This window comes from Lithobates pipiens, unplaced genomic scaffold, assembly GCF_037356315.1.
Source record: "Lithobates pipiens isolate NorthernLeopardFrog02 unplaced genomic scaffold, aLitPip1_a1.2 Scaffold_27, whole genome shotgun sequence".
NCBI lineage: Eukaryota > Metazoa > Chordata > Amphibia > Anura > Ranidae > Lithobates > Lithobates pipiens.
The window spans coordinates 123,960,628-123,981,886 of record NW_027507788.1 but is presented as its reverse complement, the minus strand read 5'-3'; the positions used below and the strand labels follow the sequence as shown (position 1 = coordinate 123,981,886).

General features: G+C 39.7%; 1 protein-coding gene across 1 annotated transcript in view; it reads right to left on the bottom strand.

The window, feature by feature from the left end:
* LOC143934106 (beta-2-glycoprotein 1-like) overlaps positions 1-21,259 on the bottom strand; it is a 151,352-nt gene that overhangs the window by 98,457 nt on the left and 31,636 nt on the right. The window contains exon 2 of the mRNA XM_077457422.1: positions 7,551-7,691. Within this exon, the coding sequence (XP_077313548.1) occupies positions 7,551-7,691 (141 nt within the window). The remainder of the gene's footprint in view (positions 1-7,550; positions 7,692-21,259) is intronic.

The window sequence follows — 21,259 nt, the reverse complement described above, 5'->3', positions numbered from 1 at the left end:
TGACGCCATTTTCTTTGGTCTCTCTGGTGGCGACGAGAAGAAGGTGTGGACCAAATGGGTGATGATCTGGGAGTGGCGGGAGGTCTATTTGGAGGTTCTGGCTCCAGCAGGCCCAGCTTAACCAGAAGATCTTTTCCTTCTATTATATTGTATTGTGAATGCACGCATTATATCCTCTGATGACAAAATCTTTAATGCACATGATCACAAGGAGGTTTATCAGGAGTAGGTTTTGGGTGAAGAGCCCTATGGATCCTGTCACATGTAAAGGCAGAGAAAGGTTTATCAGGCAAAAAGTTATGAAAGAGTTTAGATATGGCTGGAGTGAGATCTGTAACAGACTTAGGGATCCAACGTTTCCTTGTATTGTTCCGGCGATTACGATTGTCTAAATCTCCAACCTGAGCCTGCATGAGAAGTTGTCTGCCAGCATTTCATAATCTTTCCTTAGGTAATTATGTGCTAAAGAGAATTCATCATGCATGGTCTCTAGAATGTCAGTGCTGCCTTCTCTAGCTGCAATCTCCTGGGAGAGAGCGATAGTAAATCTGTGTAGTTTCAGCTGTATTTTGTCAACCAACTTTTCATATATTGTAGTAAGGCCTGTATCTAAATCAGCCTTACAAAGCGGAGGGTTGTACTCAGTCTCTTTGCGTGGGAGTGTGTTCAAGGGTGGGGATGTACCGGCGCCATTTTGGGACATCTTTGATAGAGATTTCCTAGTGTTGAGAAGATAGTTGGTAAGCGAATTGCTGGGGGCGGCGACCGCGTGCCTTGTTGCCCGATGCCATGCATGAGAGTGTCCCACGGGGGTGCTTGTGTTTTTCGGGAGGATTCGGAGGTTGATGGCCCTGGGAATGGAGCTTGGCAGTCTGGGTCTGGTGGAGCTGTGTTCAGGCACATTCGTCGCCCATGTGCCCCCCTACTGTATATAATATATGAATGAGAGCTGCACCCCAATCTTCACTCATTCAAATACTTTTATTCAAGCATCAACGTTTCTCTGGTGTCTCCACCTAGAGAAATGGCCACCTCCTGAACATGTTTCACCACAGATGGTTTGATCACAATCAAACCATTCATGGTGAAACTGGTTAAGGAAGTGGTCCTTTCTCTGAATGGAGACACCATGATTGCAGCTATACTTTTGATGCTTGAATAAAAGTATTTGGAAGAGTAGAGATCAGATGGTTGTATTAGTTTCCTTTTTAGGCTTTCTTTGTTCTATTTACATCTGGTAATCCAGCCAGCAATCTGTTTTCTCACAACACAAATTCTCCAGCAGAATCTATCAGTTTACATTGATAAGACAATCACTTAACACTGGCAGGGGTGTTTAAATTATCAGCTTTTATTTATTCATGCAAAACCTTTATCCCAAAAGGAAAATAAATGTTTGCTTATAAAGTGTGAGATGGACTCTGGCTTCAATTTGTTAGTCTTTTTAAATCTGCTGAAACATTTAACACAACCCTCCCCCTCAGTCTGAAAATGCTGCTGTTTTCTGTGCCTACTATTTTAATTCCTTCTGGGAGTTGTGTCTCACTAATATCATATTACTGGCCAGATCACCAGGTGAAATCAGAGGGGAAGCCAAAGAAAACGGATGAAGCCAACACATCTAATGATTGGCAAACTGCAATATACAGTGCTTTGAAAAAGTATACCCCTTGAAATGTGCCAAATTTTTGTCATGTTACATAGACCAACACAAAGTGGCACATAATTGTCAAGTGGAAGGAAAATGATAAATGTTTTTTTTTTTTTTTTAACAAATAAATATCTGGTGTGCATTTGTATTCAGCCCCCTTACTCTGATACCCCTAACTAAAATCTTGTGGAACCAATTGCCTTCAGAAGTCACCTAATTAGTAAATAGAGTCCACCTGTGTATAATTTAATCTCAGTATAAATACAGCTGCTCTGTGAAGCCCTCAGATATTTGTTAGAGAACCTTAGTGAACGAACAGCATCATGAAGGCCAAGGAACACACCAGCCAGGTCAGGGATAAAGTTGTGGAGAAGTTTAAAGCAGGGTTAGGTTATAAAAAAATATCTCAAGCTTTGAACATCTCACAGAGAACTGTTCAATCCATCATACGAAAATAGAAAGAGTATGGCACAACTGCAAACCTAAAAGACTTGCAGCTGTATTTGCAGAAAAAGGTGGTCCTACAAAGTATTAACTTTGGGAGCTGAATACAAATGCACGCCACACTTTTCAGATATTTATTTGTAAAAAAAATGTTGAAAACCATTTATCATTTTCTTTTCACTTCACAATTATGTGGCACTTTGTGTTGGTCTATCACATAAAATCCCAATAAAACACATTTATGAAAAAATTTGGAAAATTTTAAGGGGTATAAATACTTTAAGGCAGGGGTCTCAAACTGGCGGCCCTCCAGCTGTTGCAAAACTACAAGTCCCATGAGGCATTGCAAGGCTGACAGTTACAAGCATGACTCCCACAAGGGCCGCCAGTTTGAGACCCCTGCTTTAAGGCATTAAGACATTTTAAGGCATTATATTACGTTTAATACCGCTTTAAGTTATCCCGAAAATTTTCACCTTTAATAACCTAAGTTTGCCTCACTGTTAGCAGTGTCCCTACGAACTCAAAAAAAGTATAGTCTATCCAAAGCTACAGCACTCAGCTTTTTTTCTTGTTCTTAGGTTTATTTGATATAACCATAAGCTTTCAGTTGCACCCTTCATCTAAAACTTGACAAAGGGTGTGTGATTCAACTAAAATCTTGTAAATATATGCAATAAAGCTCCTTCTAAGCGTGCTTTGCACCTTATAAAATAGGGGCAGTAATGCCCGCTGTACCAGAAGGATGGAGGTAAAATGCAAATACATTTAATGTTATCTGTGAATTCTGTGTCGTATAAAATCATTTGAGCACACTGTGTACCTTTAATAAGTCAGATGTGAATGATGATATGAGAGGAGGCAGCACCATCTGGTCACCTTCCCTTTGGTGATAAAAGTCATCTAGCAGACAGAGCATCTGGATTACCACAATGCCCTTCTCTGTAACATGTGTGCCACGGAGTCAAACCAATGTTTCTCTGTGATAAACATACCACTGAACTGTAATTTTACAGCACATTTCCCATGGCGCATTAAATGCTTTTTTTCAGTCACTTGATATTTTATTCATGTGTTTCTAGATGATGTGATGTGATATTTCACATTCTGCAGCTTGGCTGTATTAGTATAATTATGATGTATGGACATTAGACAGTAGGGTGAACAGTTCTCCGTAATCAACTAGCTTTAGTGACCCAGCCACTGTCTGGTGTGAAGCAAAATTATAAAGATGTAAATGGAAGTAATATGGAATGTCATTCTGCCAAGCTGAAATAATGTAGAATGAAGTCAAGGGTCAATACGTTTGTTATTGTGATGTGATCTGAAAATATTAGCCAAGATATTTTTCTAGAAAAAAAAAATTCTCTGTAGGTGTCAAAAGAAAATGTATACACAATTTGAGGGTTATTAGACACAATGGGGGTTATTTACTAAAGGGAAATCCACTTTGCACTGCAAGTGCACTTGGAAGTAAAGTCGCTGTAGATCCGAGGGGGACATGCAAGGAAAATAAAAAAAACAGCATTTTAGCTTGCACATGATTGGATAAGAAAATCAGCAGAGCTTCCACTCATTTCAGATCTACCCCTTAGATTTAGAGCCACTGCACTTCCAAGTGCACTTTCAGTGCAAAAAGTGGATTTGCCTTTTGTAAATAACCCCCAATGGGTTTGATTTACTAAAGACATATAGACTGTGCACTTTCCAAAGTGCAGTTGCACTCTACAAGGGCAGTAGCTCCAGAGCTTAGTAACTGAGGTAAATCTTCACTTTGCAAAGAATACCCAATCACATGCAAGGAAAGTAAAATAAAAAAAAAAATGCTTTTTTTGCTTGCATATGACTGGATAATGGAAGTCAGCCGAGCTTCTGCTCATTTACTAAGCTCTGGAGTAACTGCTCTTGCAGAGTACAACTGCACTTTTCAAAGTACACAGTCTATTTGGCTTTGGTAAATCAACCCCAATGTTTAAGTTAAAGTAAATATTAGTAAATCTTAAAAGCATGGGTTAATATTTTGAAAACCTCATTTGTACTTAATTATTTAATTTACATGGGATTGACCATACTTCCTAAACAAACTGATTAAAATACTTTGCATTAGGTTCAAATAGATCTGCTCTGTGCTGATTCCTTTGCAGATTTGCATATATGTTTGCTGATACTTTGCAAACAGTTTGTACCATTGTTAGTCCCTTATGACCATGCCCTCTTTACCAAATAAAGTCAAAGTGACTGTAATGGACCCACCAATACCACGACTGGCTGCTGCCACCTATTCATATGACAGAACCTTAGCTTGCTGCTACAGTAAATCTTGGTTAAGGGTGCGTTCACACTTGAGAATGCATCCACAGTCTGATAAAATGAAAAAACCCCAGCGGGGGTTACCTCGAGTAGCTGAAAGAGGTAGCCCCATTGAAAGTAATGGGAGGCTGTAGACTGCCGCAGATAATTCTGCCCATTTACAGGTTATTTGTTTTGCAGCAATTGCATTCAAGTGATCAGCCCTGGATGCCTGGCTACAGATGGCCTGTGTCCAGGGCTGTTCACTTGCATGTGATCGCTGCATAATCGATTACATGTGAAGTAGGTGAGATTAGCTGAAGGAGTCGACAGCTTCCCATTAGCTTCAATAAGGCTGCCTCTCTCATCTAATTGCAGGAACCCCCGCTGGGGTTCTTACATGTAAACGGACCGTGTGTTGTCCATACAAGTGGCAAATTTTTGGCACTTTCAATCAAGCGGAAATCAAAATTTTGACAAAAATGGAAATGATGGTTTTTCATCTACAGCAAGGAAATGGGATCAAACCTGCTTAGCTCAAATCCAGTGTAAAAATCTGATAACCTAAATAATTCATTAACTAAATCGTAAATTTCCCTTGGCTTTGATCTACTTTTTTCTTGATCAATATTTTAATTGATTTTAATAAAAAAAAAGTACAAATACAACAAGGTGTGCTTTTCATCAAATTTTTAATGCCGTTAATTAAGGTGGTCGATCAAAATTGCGAGTGGTAGCTTGCTTGGTTTGATGCAAACAATTTTCGATCATAAGTTTAGTTCCTGGTCTATGGAAAGAGTTAAATTGCTGCAGCTTTCTCCATAGTCCTGAAACAAGCTTAGCCAAAACATTTAGCCTAGGCCATACACATGGCCATCTGAAGAGCTTAGGCCAAATTATTCAGCTAATCTTGTATCAGTGGTATTGGGAAATCTTCCCCAGGTGACCTGGAAGGTAGTGCATCCTTAAAAAAGTGTTAAGTCTATCCAAACCCAATAAAACAGAATATTTAATTTAAGCCAGCAATAGACGGTTTGAAATTTGGCCGGTTCAGCAGGAACTGGGCAGAATTTGAACCATGTATGGTCAGGCTGGTTGTACCCAAGTTGATTGATCAAGCAACTTGGTTACAACCAGCCTGTTAGATTTTACATAGGATTATTGCTATTGGTTGTTATACACAAGGAAGGATTCCCCATGGTTGCAGGAAAAAAAAAATTGCTCCCTCTATAGCCATCCTAAAGCCCCATACACACTATTAGATTTTCTGCAGATTTTTGTCTTCAGATTTTCCAAAACCATGTAGTGCAAGGGCCTGCCTGATTGCATACAAATTTAAACTTTTATAGAACAAAAAAGAGGGGGTGGGGGTGGTTGGGACTTTAAATGAGGTGTGTGGGATCACACAGCTCCATCCCTGTCTATATACAAGAAAAAGAGGGTTTGGGACTTTAAATGAGGTAGATCTAGCACGGCTAAAAGAGGAGTCAATGTAACAAGACAGTTGAGCCGGACGCATACAATGATCCCCAGAACAAAGGAAGCCAGTAGTCAAAACGAAACCAATTTGGGCCCAAATGTTGCAAAAGTGAACAAATCAGGCAGACCATGAATACATGAAGGTGCACTGTATAATTGTAACGCATTAAACAGCAAATGGAGCCCAACAAGAAAGCCGAGCCAGGTAATTACCTAATGCTGTGACAGAGAACCTTGATCCACAGATCTGTGCAGTCTGCTGTAGGAGGTAGTAATGACTAAGCACACGTGAAGTATGCAAAGCGCGTTTACCCGGCATTCTGATTCCTGTAGTTTTTGGGATGTCCAAATAAAAAACAATTTTAATCTACAATGGTGTGCGGCCATTTCTTCTAAATTCATTGTGTGCCGAGGTGAGCACCTACTAGATCATTAGGCTTCCTAGTCTCACCTGGAGCGTCGGGTGTGTCTTTTTACACTGCTGTGGGAGATGCTGCCAAGAGAACTGAGGATCCTTATGTGCTCAGCATGACCAAATGGGCTCCTACCAGCGTCACGCTAGCAGGCAAAAAGGGGGAATGCCCTCCTGCCAGAGCGACCAAAGCTGTCCATGGCAGACTGAACAGATCTGTGGATCAAGGTTCTCTGTCACAGCATTAGGTAATTACCTGGCTGGGCTTTCTTGTTGGGCTCCATTTGCTGTTTAATGCTTTTTCCTTTTGACGACTGGTTTCTTTTGTTCTGAGGATTATTGTGTGCGTCCGGCTCTCCTGTGGGCCCCTTCCTCAGCTCCCGGGATGAACATTTTAAATAGCCACCAGTTTTGATGTTCACGTGGTCTAGACTTATTGACATGTAAGTACTTAGTGGGATGAATTTATTCCCCCTCCTTTATATATATATTATACAGGATTTATATGGCGCCAACAGTTTACACAGCGCTTTACAACATTAGGGCAGACGTTACAATACAATTCAATACACACACACATATATATATATATTTTTTTATATATATTTTCTCCATTGTGTTTGGGTATAACTTTGGACCATATTGATTGTTTATGCTTTTTTACAGACACTGGTGCACTTGCCCCTGATGATGTGGCAGGAAACCATGAAACGTGCGTCGGGCTAATTTTGATGCACCATTTTCTTTTTATATGGTTTTATTTCATCCACTCCCAAGCTACCCCACCATGCTGCTATTCAAGCGATTATTTACTATGGACAATTGTCTGATACCTCAATATGTCATCTTCAAGTTGCTATGATTGTTTTTATGAATATCTGGTCAGTAATATGTGATTATTATGCCTATTTACTCTTATTGCCATGGCATGTTTTTTAATGATTAAAACATGTCTTGTTACATTGACTCCTCTTTTAGCCGTCATAGATCTACCTCTATTAAAGTCCCAAAGCCTCTTTTTCTTGAAAATCTTAAGGTTTTACCTCCTATTATATTGTTTTTAAATCTGAAGACAAAAATCTGCAGAAAATCTAATAGTGTGGGGTATGGGGTCTTAGGCTAATCCCTGCCTGTATCATTGAAAATAATATCATTGCCAGCACACATACGTAATTGCTCAATTTCACCTTCTTCATCCTAAAGACCTATTTGTTATTATTAAAAATTAAGCAATTCATTTGTAAAAGATTCTCAAAATATTTAATATGGACTTACGTTTGATACAGCTCATTCCGCAGTCTCCATCACACAAACATTTCGCTTTTTTCTTAGTGCACTCTTGATCTTGTATACAAGCTTTCTGGCAGGTTTGACCAATAAGATTGTTCTTTCTTGTGGGACAGACATCTGAAACATCTAAAACAAATTAAAAGACAAACAAAGGTGTTATACTATTTTGCTTTGCAAGTACAACACATAAAGCAATTCCTACATTTACTTAAATGTCTTGCATGCAGTTCATTCAGGTCTATTTGACTGGGCAGTGCAGAGAGCAATAGAAACATGAATAGTGCAGCAACAACTGATAACAACCAGGAGAGATCATCTGTTAATGAACTGCATTAGAGTAAAGTTAAAGTCACTGTAAAGGCTCGTTTTTTATTTTTTCTTAAAATAACAAACATATCATACTTACCTCCACTGTGGAGCTCATCTTGCACCATGTGGCCCCAATTGTCCATTTCTGGGGTCCCCCTGTGGCTCCTCCCCGCATCAGATAAGCTGCTAGGTGAAGCGTTCTCCTGGGGGGGGGGGGGGTTACCTCGCGGGCGCACTTCTGAGTCCAGCATTTGCATATATAAACACACGAAATCTGGACTCTGCCCATGCCCCACTGGCGCCCGCATCATTAGATTTGATTGACAGCAATGAGAGCCAATGGCTGCGCTGCTATCAATCTATCCAATCAAGAGCCGGGACACTGTGGATAGAGGGACAGCATGTCCTCGCCAAGGGAAATACAGGGCTCAGGGAAGTAAAACGAGGGGGCTAGGGGGCCGAGTCACTGCTAGGTTTTTAAACCACAAGGGTTTACAACTCCTTTAAATCTGACTTGGGTATTTTTGGATCCTGGAGCAGATGAAATTCATTAAAGGGACTATACTGAGTTTTTATATATAGTTTCTGTATTTATGGGATATGCTCACGATTAAAAAATAAAAATAAAAAAGTCATCAGTTAGATGGGTAAAATTGATATATTAAATACAATTTCATATGTACCCTTGCAGCCAGCATACAAAAAAATTGTATAATGTATGGCCGCCTAAAAGGTAGTGCTGGGTTTTCTCATTAGAAACCCTAGTATGCATGAGTAACACACTCTACATAGGTAGGTGCTAGATTAGGATTCTTTTTGTGAGAGTAGGTAAATTTAGGCCTATTTATTTTGGTTTATGTGGGCTGGGAGTGGCTCAGAGTTTAGCAGATGGTGACTCACAGCCACTGTCACTGAGACCTCCCTCTTTCTTCAAGAGAATTCTAGAAGGAGAGGAGGAGAAGAGACATTGAGCTGCCTGGGGTGTTCTAACAACCCCTGACCAATCTCCAAACTTGATTGGCAGGGGGCAGGCCTCCTTAAATACCTAGAGTTGGCCCAGCTGGGGTGGAAGAACTGAAGATGGAGTACTAGGCTGTTGGGGGGCCTTTAAGGGAGCTCCCCAGTCAGGGGTGGGGGGGTGACCTTGGGCTTGGGCTCGGGTACTGGACGGAGCACTTCAGGAAATTGTGGAGGTTCCGAATAGGAGGCACAGGAGGAGCAAAAGAGGACAACAGGAGCTAGTGTTGCCGGACAATTCTTCAAGACGGAACCACCAGTTGCAGCCAGGAAGGCTGGTAAATGACATGCAGTCAGGAGGACTGGGGGGGGGGGGGGGGAAGCCTGAGAGGACAGGGAGCATGCAGTCAGAGATGGGTGCAGAGCCAGTAGCGAGGACTGCAATGTCATGGGCAGTGGAGTCGGGGGAGCTGGAGCCAGGAGGGCTGGCAGGGTCTGTAGAGGGCTGACTGGGAGTAGCAGTCCACCAGTAGGACAGTTAGAACTATAGGCTGTTCATTACTTGCTACACCATAGGGGCTTGCGGTCCCTGCCTGCAAAAGGCAATTGCTAAGGCCTCATCGCTGGGCACGCGCGATCGCTCGTGACAGAGCAGGAACGTGTAAACACACAGGTCCATGTCCTGTCAGGGGAGAGGAGACAGATCGTGTGTTCCTAGTATATAGGAACACTGATCGGTCTACTCCCCTAGTCAGTCCCCTCCCCGCACAGTTAGAACACAGTCAGGGAACACATTTAACCCCTTGATCACCCCCTAGTGTTAACTCCTTCTCTGCCGGTGACATTTACACAGTAATCAGTGGCTATTTATAGCACTGATCACTGTATAAATGTCAATGGTTTCAAAAAAGTGTCAAAAGTGTCTGATCTGTCCGACGCAATGTCACAGTCACCATAAAAAAATTGCAAATCACCGCCATTACTAGTACCAAAAAAAAAAAAAAAACAATCAATATATACTTATTGCGATTTATTTATTTATTTTTTTATTTTTTTTAACCAAAAATATGCAAAAGAATACATATTAGCCTAAACTGAGGACTTTTTTTAAAATAAATTTGGGATATTTTATTATAGTAAAAAAAATATATATATATATATATTTTTTTCAAAATGGTCACTTTATTTTTTTAAATATAGCGCAAATAAAAACCACAAAGGTGATCAAATACCACCAAAAGACAGCTCTATTTGTATGGAAAAAAATGATCAAAATTTTTATTTTGGTACAGCATTGCAGGACCGTGTAATTGTCATTCAAAATGTTACAGCGCTGAAAGCTGAAAATTGGCCTGGGCAGGAAGGGGGTAAAAGTGCTCTGTATTGAAGTGGTTAAAGCAGAACTTCAGTCTCTCAATCAACATTGACTATTTTGATCCTTATGCTGCTAGCATTAGCAAATAGATAGTAAAGTATATCATATTTACTTTTTAAACCTTTTTTTATATTTCTTCAATTATCTTCTGGTTTCCAAGCCTGGGTAAATTATGTCATTCATTCATTCCATGAGTCTTCAGGAGGGGAGGAGGGATTTTCTCAGCTACACCTTCCTGTCTGCACGCCTGAGCTCAGGGCAGATGGATTTCAGGAAATAAATGCTACATGAATCAGCTTCCCTTATTTAAGATGGACACAGTCAGGAATGCTAGAGGGTGTTTTTCAAATGCCCCGTACACACGAGAGGGATTAAGTCTGACAGACTTCCGACGGAGTTCTAGCGGAGTTCCGCCGGAGTTCTGGCGGACTTTTCGACCGAACGGACTTGACCACACACCATCACACCAAACTCCGACGGAGTCGAACGTGATGACGTACGACTGGATTCGACGTAGGAAGTTCATAGACAGTAGCCAATAGCTGCCCTAGCGTCGGTTTTAGTCCGTCGGAGTAGCACACACACGAGCGAATTTTTCGAAGGGGACCGGGTCCGGCGGAGTTCCGTCGGGAAAATTTGAAGCATGCTTCATTTCTAAAGTCCGTCAGACTTTTGCGAAGCTAAAGTCCGTTGCAGCCCACACACGAGCGGATAGTCCGCCGGACTCAGTCCGTCGGAGTTTGGATGTCGAAAAGTCCGCTCGTGTGTACGGGGCAAAAGTGATTTCTCTGCAAAATAAAGCATGGAGACATGGATGGATGGATGAGTTTTCTTTGAATATTAAAAATTAAGTAAATATCTATTTTGGCTTCTGATAGTCAGATGCAGTGTAGTTCCTCTTTAAAGTCTCATACACATAATCAGATTTTCCACAGACAAAGCCTTGGACTTTTGTCCAAAAACTTGTCTAGCACACAATTGTCTGCAAACAAACATGAACATAGAGTGACACGCTAGACGAGCCAATAAAGAGGAAGTTTAATTGTCATGCGCCACCCTTTGGACTACTTCTGCTAATTTTGTGTTAGTAGAAGTTTGAGTGTTGATTCGTGATTTTTCTCTTGCGCTTTTCATCTTGCGTTTTTCATTTCATGCTTTTCAGTTTGTTTCTGAAAGGCCGTTCGTCAACCAGACATGTTGCGGAATCAGAGGAGATAACATGTATTATCGGCCTTGGAGTTACTGCTTTAACCCAAGTCCAGTCCAGGAACAGGAGGAGGAGGATTTCTTGGACCAAACATTGGTTGCTTTATTAATCGTGACCATTCATATCATATGCCTTTGCTGCGGGAGCTCCAGGAGAATAATCCGGAGGATTTTCGGAATGATCTCCGGGTGACGGACCCCTGCTTTCGCCAAACTCTTGGCATTGTTGACCCCCTATATTAAGAAGCAGGACACATGCATGAGGATTTTATTTTATTTTTTCGTTGAATAATGATTTGATATGGTATATTATATTTTCTATATTTTTGGATGCATAGAATGTACTTTTTGGTTAAGTTCTATTGGCAGATAGCATGTCTAATTTTATTTGTTTTCTTTTTTTAATGCACAATAAAAAATAAAAAAATTGTGGAGAATAATACTTGGCTATGTGTTTTACTTCAAATGACAGTTTGGGAGTAGGCAGTTACATAAAAAAAAAAAAATACAAGGTAAAATTAACAAGGGACACCAACATAGTTGTATCTTTGATCTTAAAAACTACAGGATAATGGTGTTGAGGTAACTTGACCAAAAAAACAGCATAATGATAATATTCTTGATATCACTAGAAAATAAAAGCCTTTTAAAATACGTTTGATAGAACTCCATCAGTATCAACAGCAAAGCAGCTTCATTATTATCCACTTAAAGAAGAAGAGAATATGCGCTGCATTTCGAGATTTCATAATTTGCCACATCACAAATGTTAATTCTCCATTACGAACGCTAGTTTACAAGACCGACCGCTTCTGGCTCGCCCTTGCTTCCGAGCATGCATGTTTGTACTTCGGACTTGTGTGCACACGATCGTAAAATCCGATAACAGACATTTGTCCGCGGAAAATTTAGAAACCTGCTAGCCAACATTTGTCCGCGGAAAGTCCGACAAAAATTGTCTGATGGATTTTCTGCCAACTGCCTGTCATCACATAATTGCCGTTGGAAAATCCGATCGTGTATACGAGGCTTTCGTACAAAGTAAAGTCAGATTTAGGGCTACTGAAGTCAGATAATTGAAAGATGTAACTGATTGCTATAGGGTACTGCATTTTGCTTATCATGGATTCATCATTGAGTAACTGCAGAAATCAGCTTTTATTTAATTTTTATATATATCTATATCTAAAAAAAAAAATATATATATATATATATATATATATATATATATATATATATATATATATATATATATATATATATATATATATATATATATATATATATATATATATATATATATATATAATTTTTTTTTTTTTTTTTTTTTTTTTCCCAAGCTAGCACAGTCACATACTGAAATATGTTGGGGTCTAAGAAAAGCTGAGAGCTGAATGCAAATTCTGAACTAGAATGCTTTCCAGTCATTATTTCTTGCTTTTATTATTCATGTAATACTAATTATTTTCACTAGATGTCAATGGAAACTTGAAAAGAAGCTGCTGATTATTATATTGTACAGTCTTATCAAACAGGGATTACATTAATGTTCATCGTTAAGGACACAAGTACAGTCATTAACAAACCCACGGGTAACCAGAGAGACCGGAAGTATCCTGGAAAACTCTCACTCCCACTGTGACAGTATGAACAGCCTCATTACCCTAGCAGCAGCATAGATAATGTTTCAAAGCACTTTTCTCATTCTAATCCAATAAGCATTAAAGCAGTTTTCCATGCTACATTAAAATGTCTTCACTGATTCTGACCTCTCCGTGTTATAGCACAGAACACAGAAATGTCCCAATGTTGGCAAATATGATTAAGATCCCATCAAAGAGTTTCTTTGTTAGTTTCTTCTGACCAATGAACTCAATTCTGGCCTTTATGGCACATGATCATATCTGATCAGGTTGTAATATCACATTTCTCCTGCAGCTACAGTAAATCAGATTAAGCGGCATCTCCCAATCCCAATAAAATAGCAGAGTTGCTTAGCCGCTGATGGGAAAAGTAAGATATATTGTTTATATTATTATTATTATTATAATACAGGATTTATATAGCGCCAACAGTTTTACGCAGCACTTTACAATATAAAAAGGAGACAGTACAGTTATAATACAATAAAATACAAGAGGATTAAGAGGGCCCTGCTTACATCCAAACCTACATTACCTTTTATCTTCCCTAGAGACTCTATGTAAACTAAATCCGTGTTTGCTATAATATCCCAATTTCTGTAATTGTGTCAAACAGATTTTTACTTATTTATCCTAAATTCAACCACATGACTACACAACATTTGTATTAATTACCCTACATAAATAAACTCCCTGAGTTCATCACTTTTTCACCAAAAATAATTGATCAAAAATCCAAAAAATTAATTAAATAATTAATTAAATAATTAATTAAACCCAAAGCACCCCAAGACCACATATAAAAAACAAAAAGAGTCAGAAGGAACCGAGCAATACTCAACATTTTTTTGTGATACTAAAAAAAACCACTTTATGATACTAAAAGGAACCCCTTATAGGGGAAGTGTAACACCTATAATTCCACTGCACGTGCGCAGTTCCTGTGCTACTAATTATTTATACTGTGCGCAGTTCCTATGCTAATTATTATTTATACTGTAAGGCCCCAAAGCCCAATAAGTAAAAAGGTTATTATAGTGTAAAAAATCAGAAAAAATTACGAATAATTATAACCCCCTTAGAAATACAAAAAACACAAAAAACACAAAAAATGCAGAAGTCATATGAAAAATAAATGTGAATAAGGTAAAAAAATATTTATAAATATGTGTATACAGTCCACAGAAAAGTCTCTTATCAGGTATTTCCAGCTGTACAATTATTCTGTTTCAGATAACAGGAAGGTGACTTTTGTGATTAAGCCTGCTTATTGGTGACTTCCGTGCTCATTCCCCCTCAAGGGTCCCCACTCACCGAATCCACGCACCCCCTAGGGGGTTTTTCGCCTGTAGTCTGTATTCCACTTATTGAGGATTCCACTGCTTGGCTCAGTCTTCAACAGGTCCTCCCCAGGATTTTTTGGAGGAGATGAGAAAAAGAGGCTCTGTTGTCCACCAGTAGTTCCTCAAAATAGAAAAAAATCTGCTCATGGTGTAGTATTTTAATTACTGGACACTTAGGGGAGGGGAAGCAGGCTGACGTCTATGATGCAGCGAGGACGTCTATGATGAAACGCGTACAGCGTCATTACGCACACCACGTCATTTCCGGTGCGCCTGACCCGGTGGAGCACAGCTGAAGCGCACGCCGTTCGATCAGGGTGACTACCCTTGTGGATTGGCGAACCGGTGCGGTGTTTAGGTTTTCTAGCTTCTATTCATGCAAGGATGCCAAGTGTCTATGAAGCTAAGTAACCTTTTATTCAGCATATGAGCAGCCTGAAAAACAGTACCCCCTTAAAGAGCGTTTGGGGCTCTCCGCCATAGAAGGAGGATACAGATCCGGGGGAAATAGGCTCTATATGACTGAGCATAGTGTCGTTTTGCATAAAAAAGGACTGCATTGTTGGTTTTAAAAATATTTTTTACAAAATACTTTTTATTATTATTTTTTATTTTTTCTGATTTTTTTATTTATTTTCTATTTTTCATTTTTTATTGGCATACTCTTTTGAGCTGCAGTACTGGTACATATACACAATTTTGCAGGCCCTCAGTGCAATTGGTCTAGATCGCACTTTTGTAAGAAGAGAAGAATTTTTTGTAAAATATTTTTTTTTTTTGTACAAAGCGCTGTAAAATAATCTTTTTGGTATATGTAAAAGTCCTTTTTAACGTTTTTGTAATTATATACATTTTTTGTAATAAAGTATATTCCAAGTGGCTATTAGTCCTCCGCTATATATATATATATATAAAGAAAATATATATATATTTTTTGAAAAAGTTTTTTTGCAGCCTGCTTCCCCTCCCCTAAGTGTCCAGTAATTAAAATACTACACCATGAGCAGATTTTTTCTATTTTGAGGAACTACTGGTGGACAACAGAGCCTCTTTTTCTCATCTCCTCCAAAAAATCCTGGGGAGGACCTGTTGAAGACTGAGCCAAGCAGTGGAATCCTCAATAAGTGGAATACAGACTACAGGCGAAAAACCCCCTAGGGGGTGCGTGGATTCGGTGAGTGGGGACCCTTGAGGGGGAATGAGCACGGAAGTCACCAATAAGCAGGCTTAATCACAAAAGTCACCTTCCTGTTATCTGAAACAGAATAATTGTACAGCTGGAAATACCTGATAAGAGACTTTTCTGTGGACTATATACACATATTTATAAATATTTTTTTACCTTATTCACATTTATTTTTCATATGACTTCTGCATTTTTTGTGTTTTTTGTATTTCTAAGGGGGTTATAATTATTCGTAATTTTTTTCAGATTTTTTACACTATAATAACCTTTTTACTTATTGGGCTTTGGGGCCTTACAGTATAAATAATAATTAGCATAGGAACTGCGCACAGTATAAATAATTAGTAGCACAGGAACTGCGCAGGTGTTACACTTCCCCTATAAGGGGTTCCTTTTAGTATCATAAAGTGGTTTTTTTTAGTATCACAAAAAAATGTTGAGTATTGCTCGATTCCTTCTGACTCTTTTTGTTTTTTATATGTGGTCTTGGGGTGCTTTGGGTTTAATTAATTAATTATTTAATTAATTTTTGGGATTTTTGATCAATTATTTTTGGTGAAAAAGTGATGAACTCAGGGAGTTTATTTATGTAGGGTAATTAATACAAATGTTGTGTAGTCGCATGTGGTTGAATTTAGGATAAATAAGTAAAAATCTGTTTGACACAATTACAGAAATTGGGATATTATAGCAAACACGGATTTAGTTTACATAGAGTCTCTAGGGAAGATAAAAGGTAATGTAGGTTTGGATGTAACATCAGTTTGAGGTAGCGCCAGCAGCCCACAACAATTATCTAATTTCTAAACACAGTCGGTCTGATGTAGATTGTGCTTTCAGGGAGGCAGCAACCTTATAAGAACTAATTTAAATAGATTAAAAAAAAAAATTGTATATATATTTTTTTATATTTCTCAAAAAAACTGAAATTAATAATAAATTACTAAGAGAAATAGGGCCTGGGGGGATATAAATATTCACATATATCGCTGTCTGATTGTGGCCTATTCCATAAGCGCGGCCTTTTCTTGTATAAGAGCTAAAAGTTTGTCAGGAGTTTATTTTTATTTTTTTATTAAAAAATTTGTATTGAAGAATTTTGTATGGTACACATATAATAAACTGCGTATCCAGTAAAAACCGCAAAACAGCAAAAACAGGAAGTATCGGTCAGTCAACCAGTAAGATTTCACAGTAAGAAGGGGTCCATATAGGGAACTTGGTGTTGAGTTATTCACTTTACAGTCAACATAGAGGACACTGGGGCACTCTTTACATCTAGAGGAAAAGAGATGTAATCTCCAAATACAAAAAGGTTTCTTCACAGTAAGAGCTGTGAAAATGTGGAATAGACTCCCTTCCAGAGGTGGTTCTGGCCAGCTCAATAGATTGCTTTAAGAAAGGCCTGGATTCTTTCCTAAATGTACACAAAATAACTGGGTACTAACATTTATAGGTAAAGTTGATCCAGGAAAAATCCCTCTCTAGGGATCAGGAAGGACTTTTTTTCCCCTGCTGGAGCAAATTGGATCCTGCTTTTCAGGGGGGGGGGGGGGGGGGGAGGTTTACGCCTTCCTCTGGATCAACTGTGGGTATAGGACTGGGTATATGGGATTGTATGATATTTTTTATTTTATTTATTTGTTTATTTTTATTTATTTTTTAATTTTATTTATTTTTTAATACTAAATACTAAAATAACACCATATGCACATAAAAAACTATACTTTTACTTATGCAAAACCTGTATGTGTAAAAATGTTTTGTATGGTTTCCATACATTTTGTATTGCCATAAAATATCTATGGCAATGGAAAGCTATGGGCAGTTTTAAATGGTGGGGCCTAACTACAAAGTAATCTTAAGGGACTACTTCTGGATATTGGCTGGAACAGGTCTGTTCCTTGAGCTGTTATCAGAAAAATACACAGGGCTCCCAGGTTGATAGTGTTTAGTGTAATTAGATTGTTTTTTATGTCTGAGAATCCCTCTAGAGGTTGATTTTGTAGACAGATTATCTCGTTCTATTTTGTTATCTTTGAAATATGTCATTTCAAGAGCATCAGAGAAAAATTCTGGCATCTAAACAGAGGTGTTTATTAAAGACTACACTTCTGTGAATGCAGCAGTCAGTAAGTGTGCCGAACATTGGCGAGAAAAAATAAATAAAGAGAAAGTCTGCAAACACCACAAAAAAAGAAAAAAAAATTGGAAGGAAATGTTTCACTGAGTTACCACAAGTTTAAAGTAAGATCAGAATTCTTTCAACTAGTCACTGGAGTTAAAAAAGAAGAAAATTTATAACACCTACACTGGCCGCCGTGTACCTGTCAAAATCCTTGTTTTTCTTCTGATCAGCTATCCTTTGCCTTAATTTCTGATGAAATATTCTGTAGCTGCTTTAAGGCTGCTTTCACACTGGGGCGTATTCAGGCGTTACAGCGCTAAAAATAGCTCCTGTGTAGCGCCTGAAAAAAACCGGCCCCTCTCACTCCAGTGTGAAAGCCGGAGGGCTTTCACACTGGGGCGGTGCGCTGGCAGGACAGTGAAAAAAGTCCTGCTAGCTGCATCTTTGGAGCGGTGAAGGAGCGGTGTATTCACCGCTCCTAAACCGCTCCTACCCATTGAAATCAATGGGACAGCGCGGCAATACCGCCGGCAAAGCGCCGCTGCAGCGGCGCTTTGCGGGCGGGTTTAACCCTTTTTCGGCCGCTAGCGGGGGTTAAAACCACCCCGCTAGCGCCCGCAGACCGCCGCTAAAACGACGGTAAAGCGCCGCTAAAAATAGCGGCGCTTTACCGCCGACGCCCGCACCGCCCCAGTGTGAAAGCAGCCTAAAGTGGTTGTAAACCCTTACAAACCACTTTGACCTACAGGTAAGCCTAGATTAAGGCTTACCTGTAGGTCCAAGAAATATCTCCTAAACCTACACGGTTTAGGAGATATTTGCCAAAATACAGGCACCGCTGTCAACGTCGATATGCCGCGAGTGGCGGCTCCCGTGCGCATGTGCGGGAGTGACGTCATCGCGGCTTCGTCGAATGGCAGCGGCGGAGCAGTGAGGCCCACCAAGAAGATGGATGCTCCGGACTACAGGGGACAGCGGTGACTTCGCTGGCTCCTGTGTCAGGTAAGTGAAACATAATCCATTATGCTTTACCTTTGCAGGGAATCAAAGAGGAAGTAAACCCATCAGGGTTTACTTCCTCTTTAACCACCTTATCTCTGGAAGGTTTTACCCCCTTCATGACCAGGCATTTTTTTGCTATTTAGCACTGCGCTATTTTAACTGTTAATTACACAGTCATGCAACGCTGTACCCAAACAAAATTTGTATCATTTTTTTTCCACACAAAGAGCTTTCTTTAAGAGGTATTTGATAACCACTGGGTATTTTATTTTTAATTATATAAACGAAAAAAGAACAAAAATTTAGAAAAAAAAACACACCTCCTGTATTAACCACTTGCCTACTGGGCACTTAAACACCCCTCCTGCCCAGACCAATTTTTAGCTTTCGGTGCTCTCACACTTTGAATGACAATTACTCAGTCATGCAACACTGTACCCAAATGAATTTTTTGTCCCTTTTTTTCCCCACAAATAGAGCTTTCTTTTGGTGGTATTTTATCACCTCTGGGTTTTTTATTTTTTGCGCTATAAATGAAAAAAAATTTCTTCATAAATTTTGGCCACAATTTATACTGCTATATATCTTTGGTAAAAATAAAAATAATCCAAATTAGTGGATATTATTTGGTCTTTGTGAAAGTTAGAGAGTCTACAAGTTATGGTGCGAATCATACAAAATTGATCACATCTGATGTACTGGCAGCCATCTCGTTTCTTGTGACCCGAACAAGCCAGAAAAGTACAAATACCCCCAAATGACCCCTTTTTTGAAAGTAGACATTCCAAGGTATTTAGTAAGAAGCATGGTGAGGTTTTTTTCCCACAATTCTTTGCAAAATTAAGATTTTTTTATTTATTTATTTTTTCACAAAATTGTCATTGTAATAGGTTATTTCTCTCACATGGCATGTGTATACCACAAATGACACCCCAAAATAAATTCTGCTACTCCTCCTGAGTATTACGATACCACATGTGTGGAACTTTTTCACAGCTTGACCACTTAGAGAGGCCCAACATGCAGGGAGCACCATCACGTGTTCTATGAGCATAAATTACACATCTAAATTGTTGACTACCTATTATACTTTTGAAGGCCCTGGAGCACCAGGACAATGACACGTGACACCAACGTGGCACTGATGACAGATGTCACTGATACGTGGCACTGATGACACGTGACACTGATGTGGCACTGATGACAGATGGCACTAATACGGGGCACTGATGACACGTGACACTGATGACAGATGGCACTAATATGTGGCACTGATGGCACGTGGAACTAATACGTGGCACTGATGACACGTGGAACTAATACGTGGCACTGATGACACGTGGAACTAATATGTGGCACTGATGACAGGTGGCACGAATACGTGGCACTGATGACAGATGGCACTAATACGTGGCACTGATGACAGATGGCACTAATACGTGGCACTGATGACACGTGATACTGATGACAGATGGCACTGATACGTGGCATTGATGACCCGTAATACTGATAACAGATGGCACGTGACACTGACAGGTGGCACTGATGACAAATGGCACTGATACGTGGCACTGAGACAGATGGCACTAATATGTGGCACTGATGACACGTGACACTGATATGGCACTGATGACAGATGGCACTATGTGGCACTGATGACAGATGGCACTATGTGGCACTGATGTGGCACTGATGTGGCACTGATGACAGATGGCACTTATATGTGGCACTGATTACAGATGGCACTTATACGTGGCACTGGGGACAGATGGCACTGACAGGTGGCACTGGGGACAGGTGGCACTGGGGACAGGTGGCAGTGGGGGCAGATGGCAGTGGGGGCAGATCGCGCTGTAAATGGGAGCTGTGCACAGTATATACTAGGGGATTGCGCCTCCTTCTGATATCCCCCCCCCCCCCCCAGCCTCTAAGAATACTTTAACTCAATATGTGCAAAAACTCACTTGTGATCACTATGTTACCTTAATGCATTGTGAACCCCCAAAGTGGTCCCCAAATATACAAAAAAACTGTTTATATCATCAAATCTAAATGCAAATTAGTGTCTGAATAAATCATAGTCCTTGATAAGCAATGGTTGTTTCAATCATCTCCAACTGTGTCATCTCAATCCCCATTCATCTTCTGATGAATACTCCACATGTGTCACCAAAGGAAAACCAAAATGCCACCACCACCTTATAGAATGGCCACTCACCAGACATCACCATACAGTAAGCCTTCGGTTCATTCAACGGATAACCAATCCTCAATATACTTCTCCCGTTAGCAATTCCTCAATAACCGTGTATTCATACAAAGATAAATAGAACCAATATAGTGTAAAACCGTTTCACCTTTAATTAGGAAATTATTTTAAAACACATTTCAGTGTGTCTATTAGCCGACACCAAGCTTATCCAGCCATAAGAAAGTAGCATAGGATCGGGCAAGCCAATGATGTTCCGCAAGTGGTACTCTCCTCCTTCCACTCAACCGACCTGTTCCTGGCTGTTCCTCAAAGAAAGTATGTTCGCTACGCGTT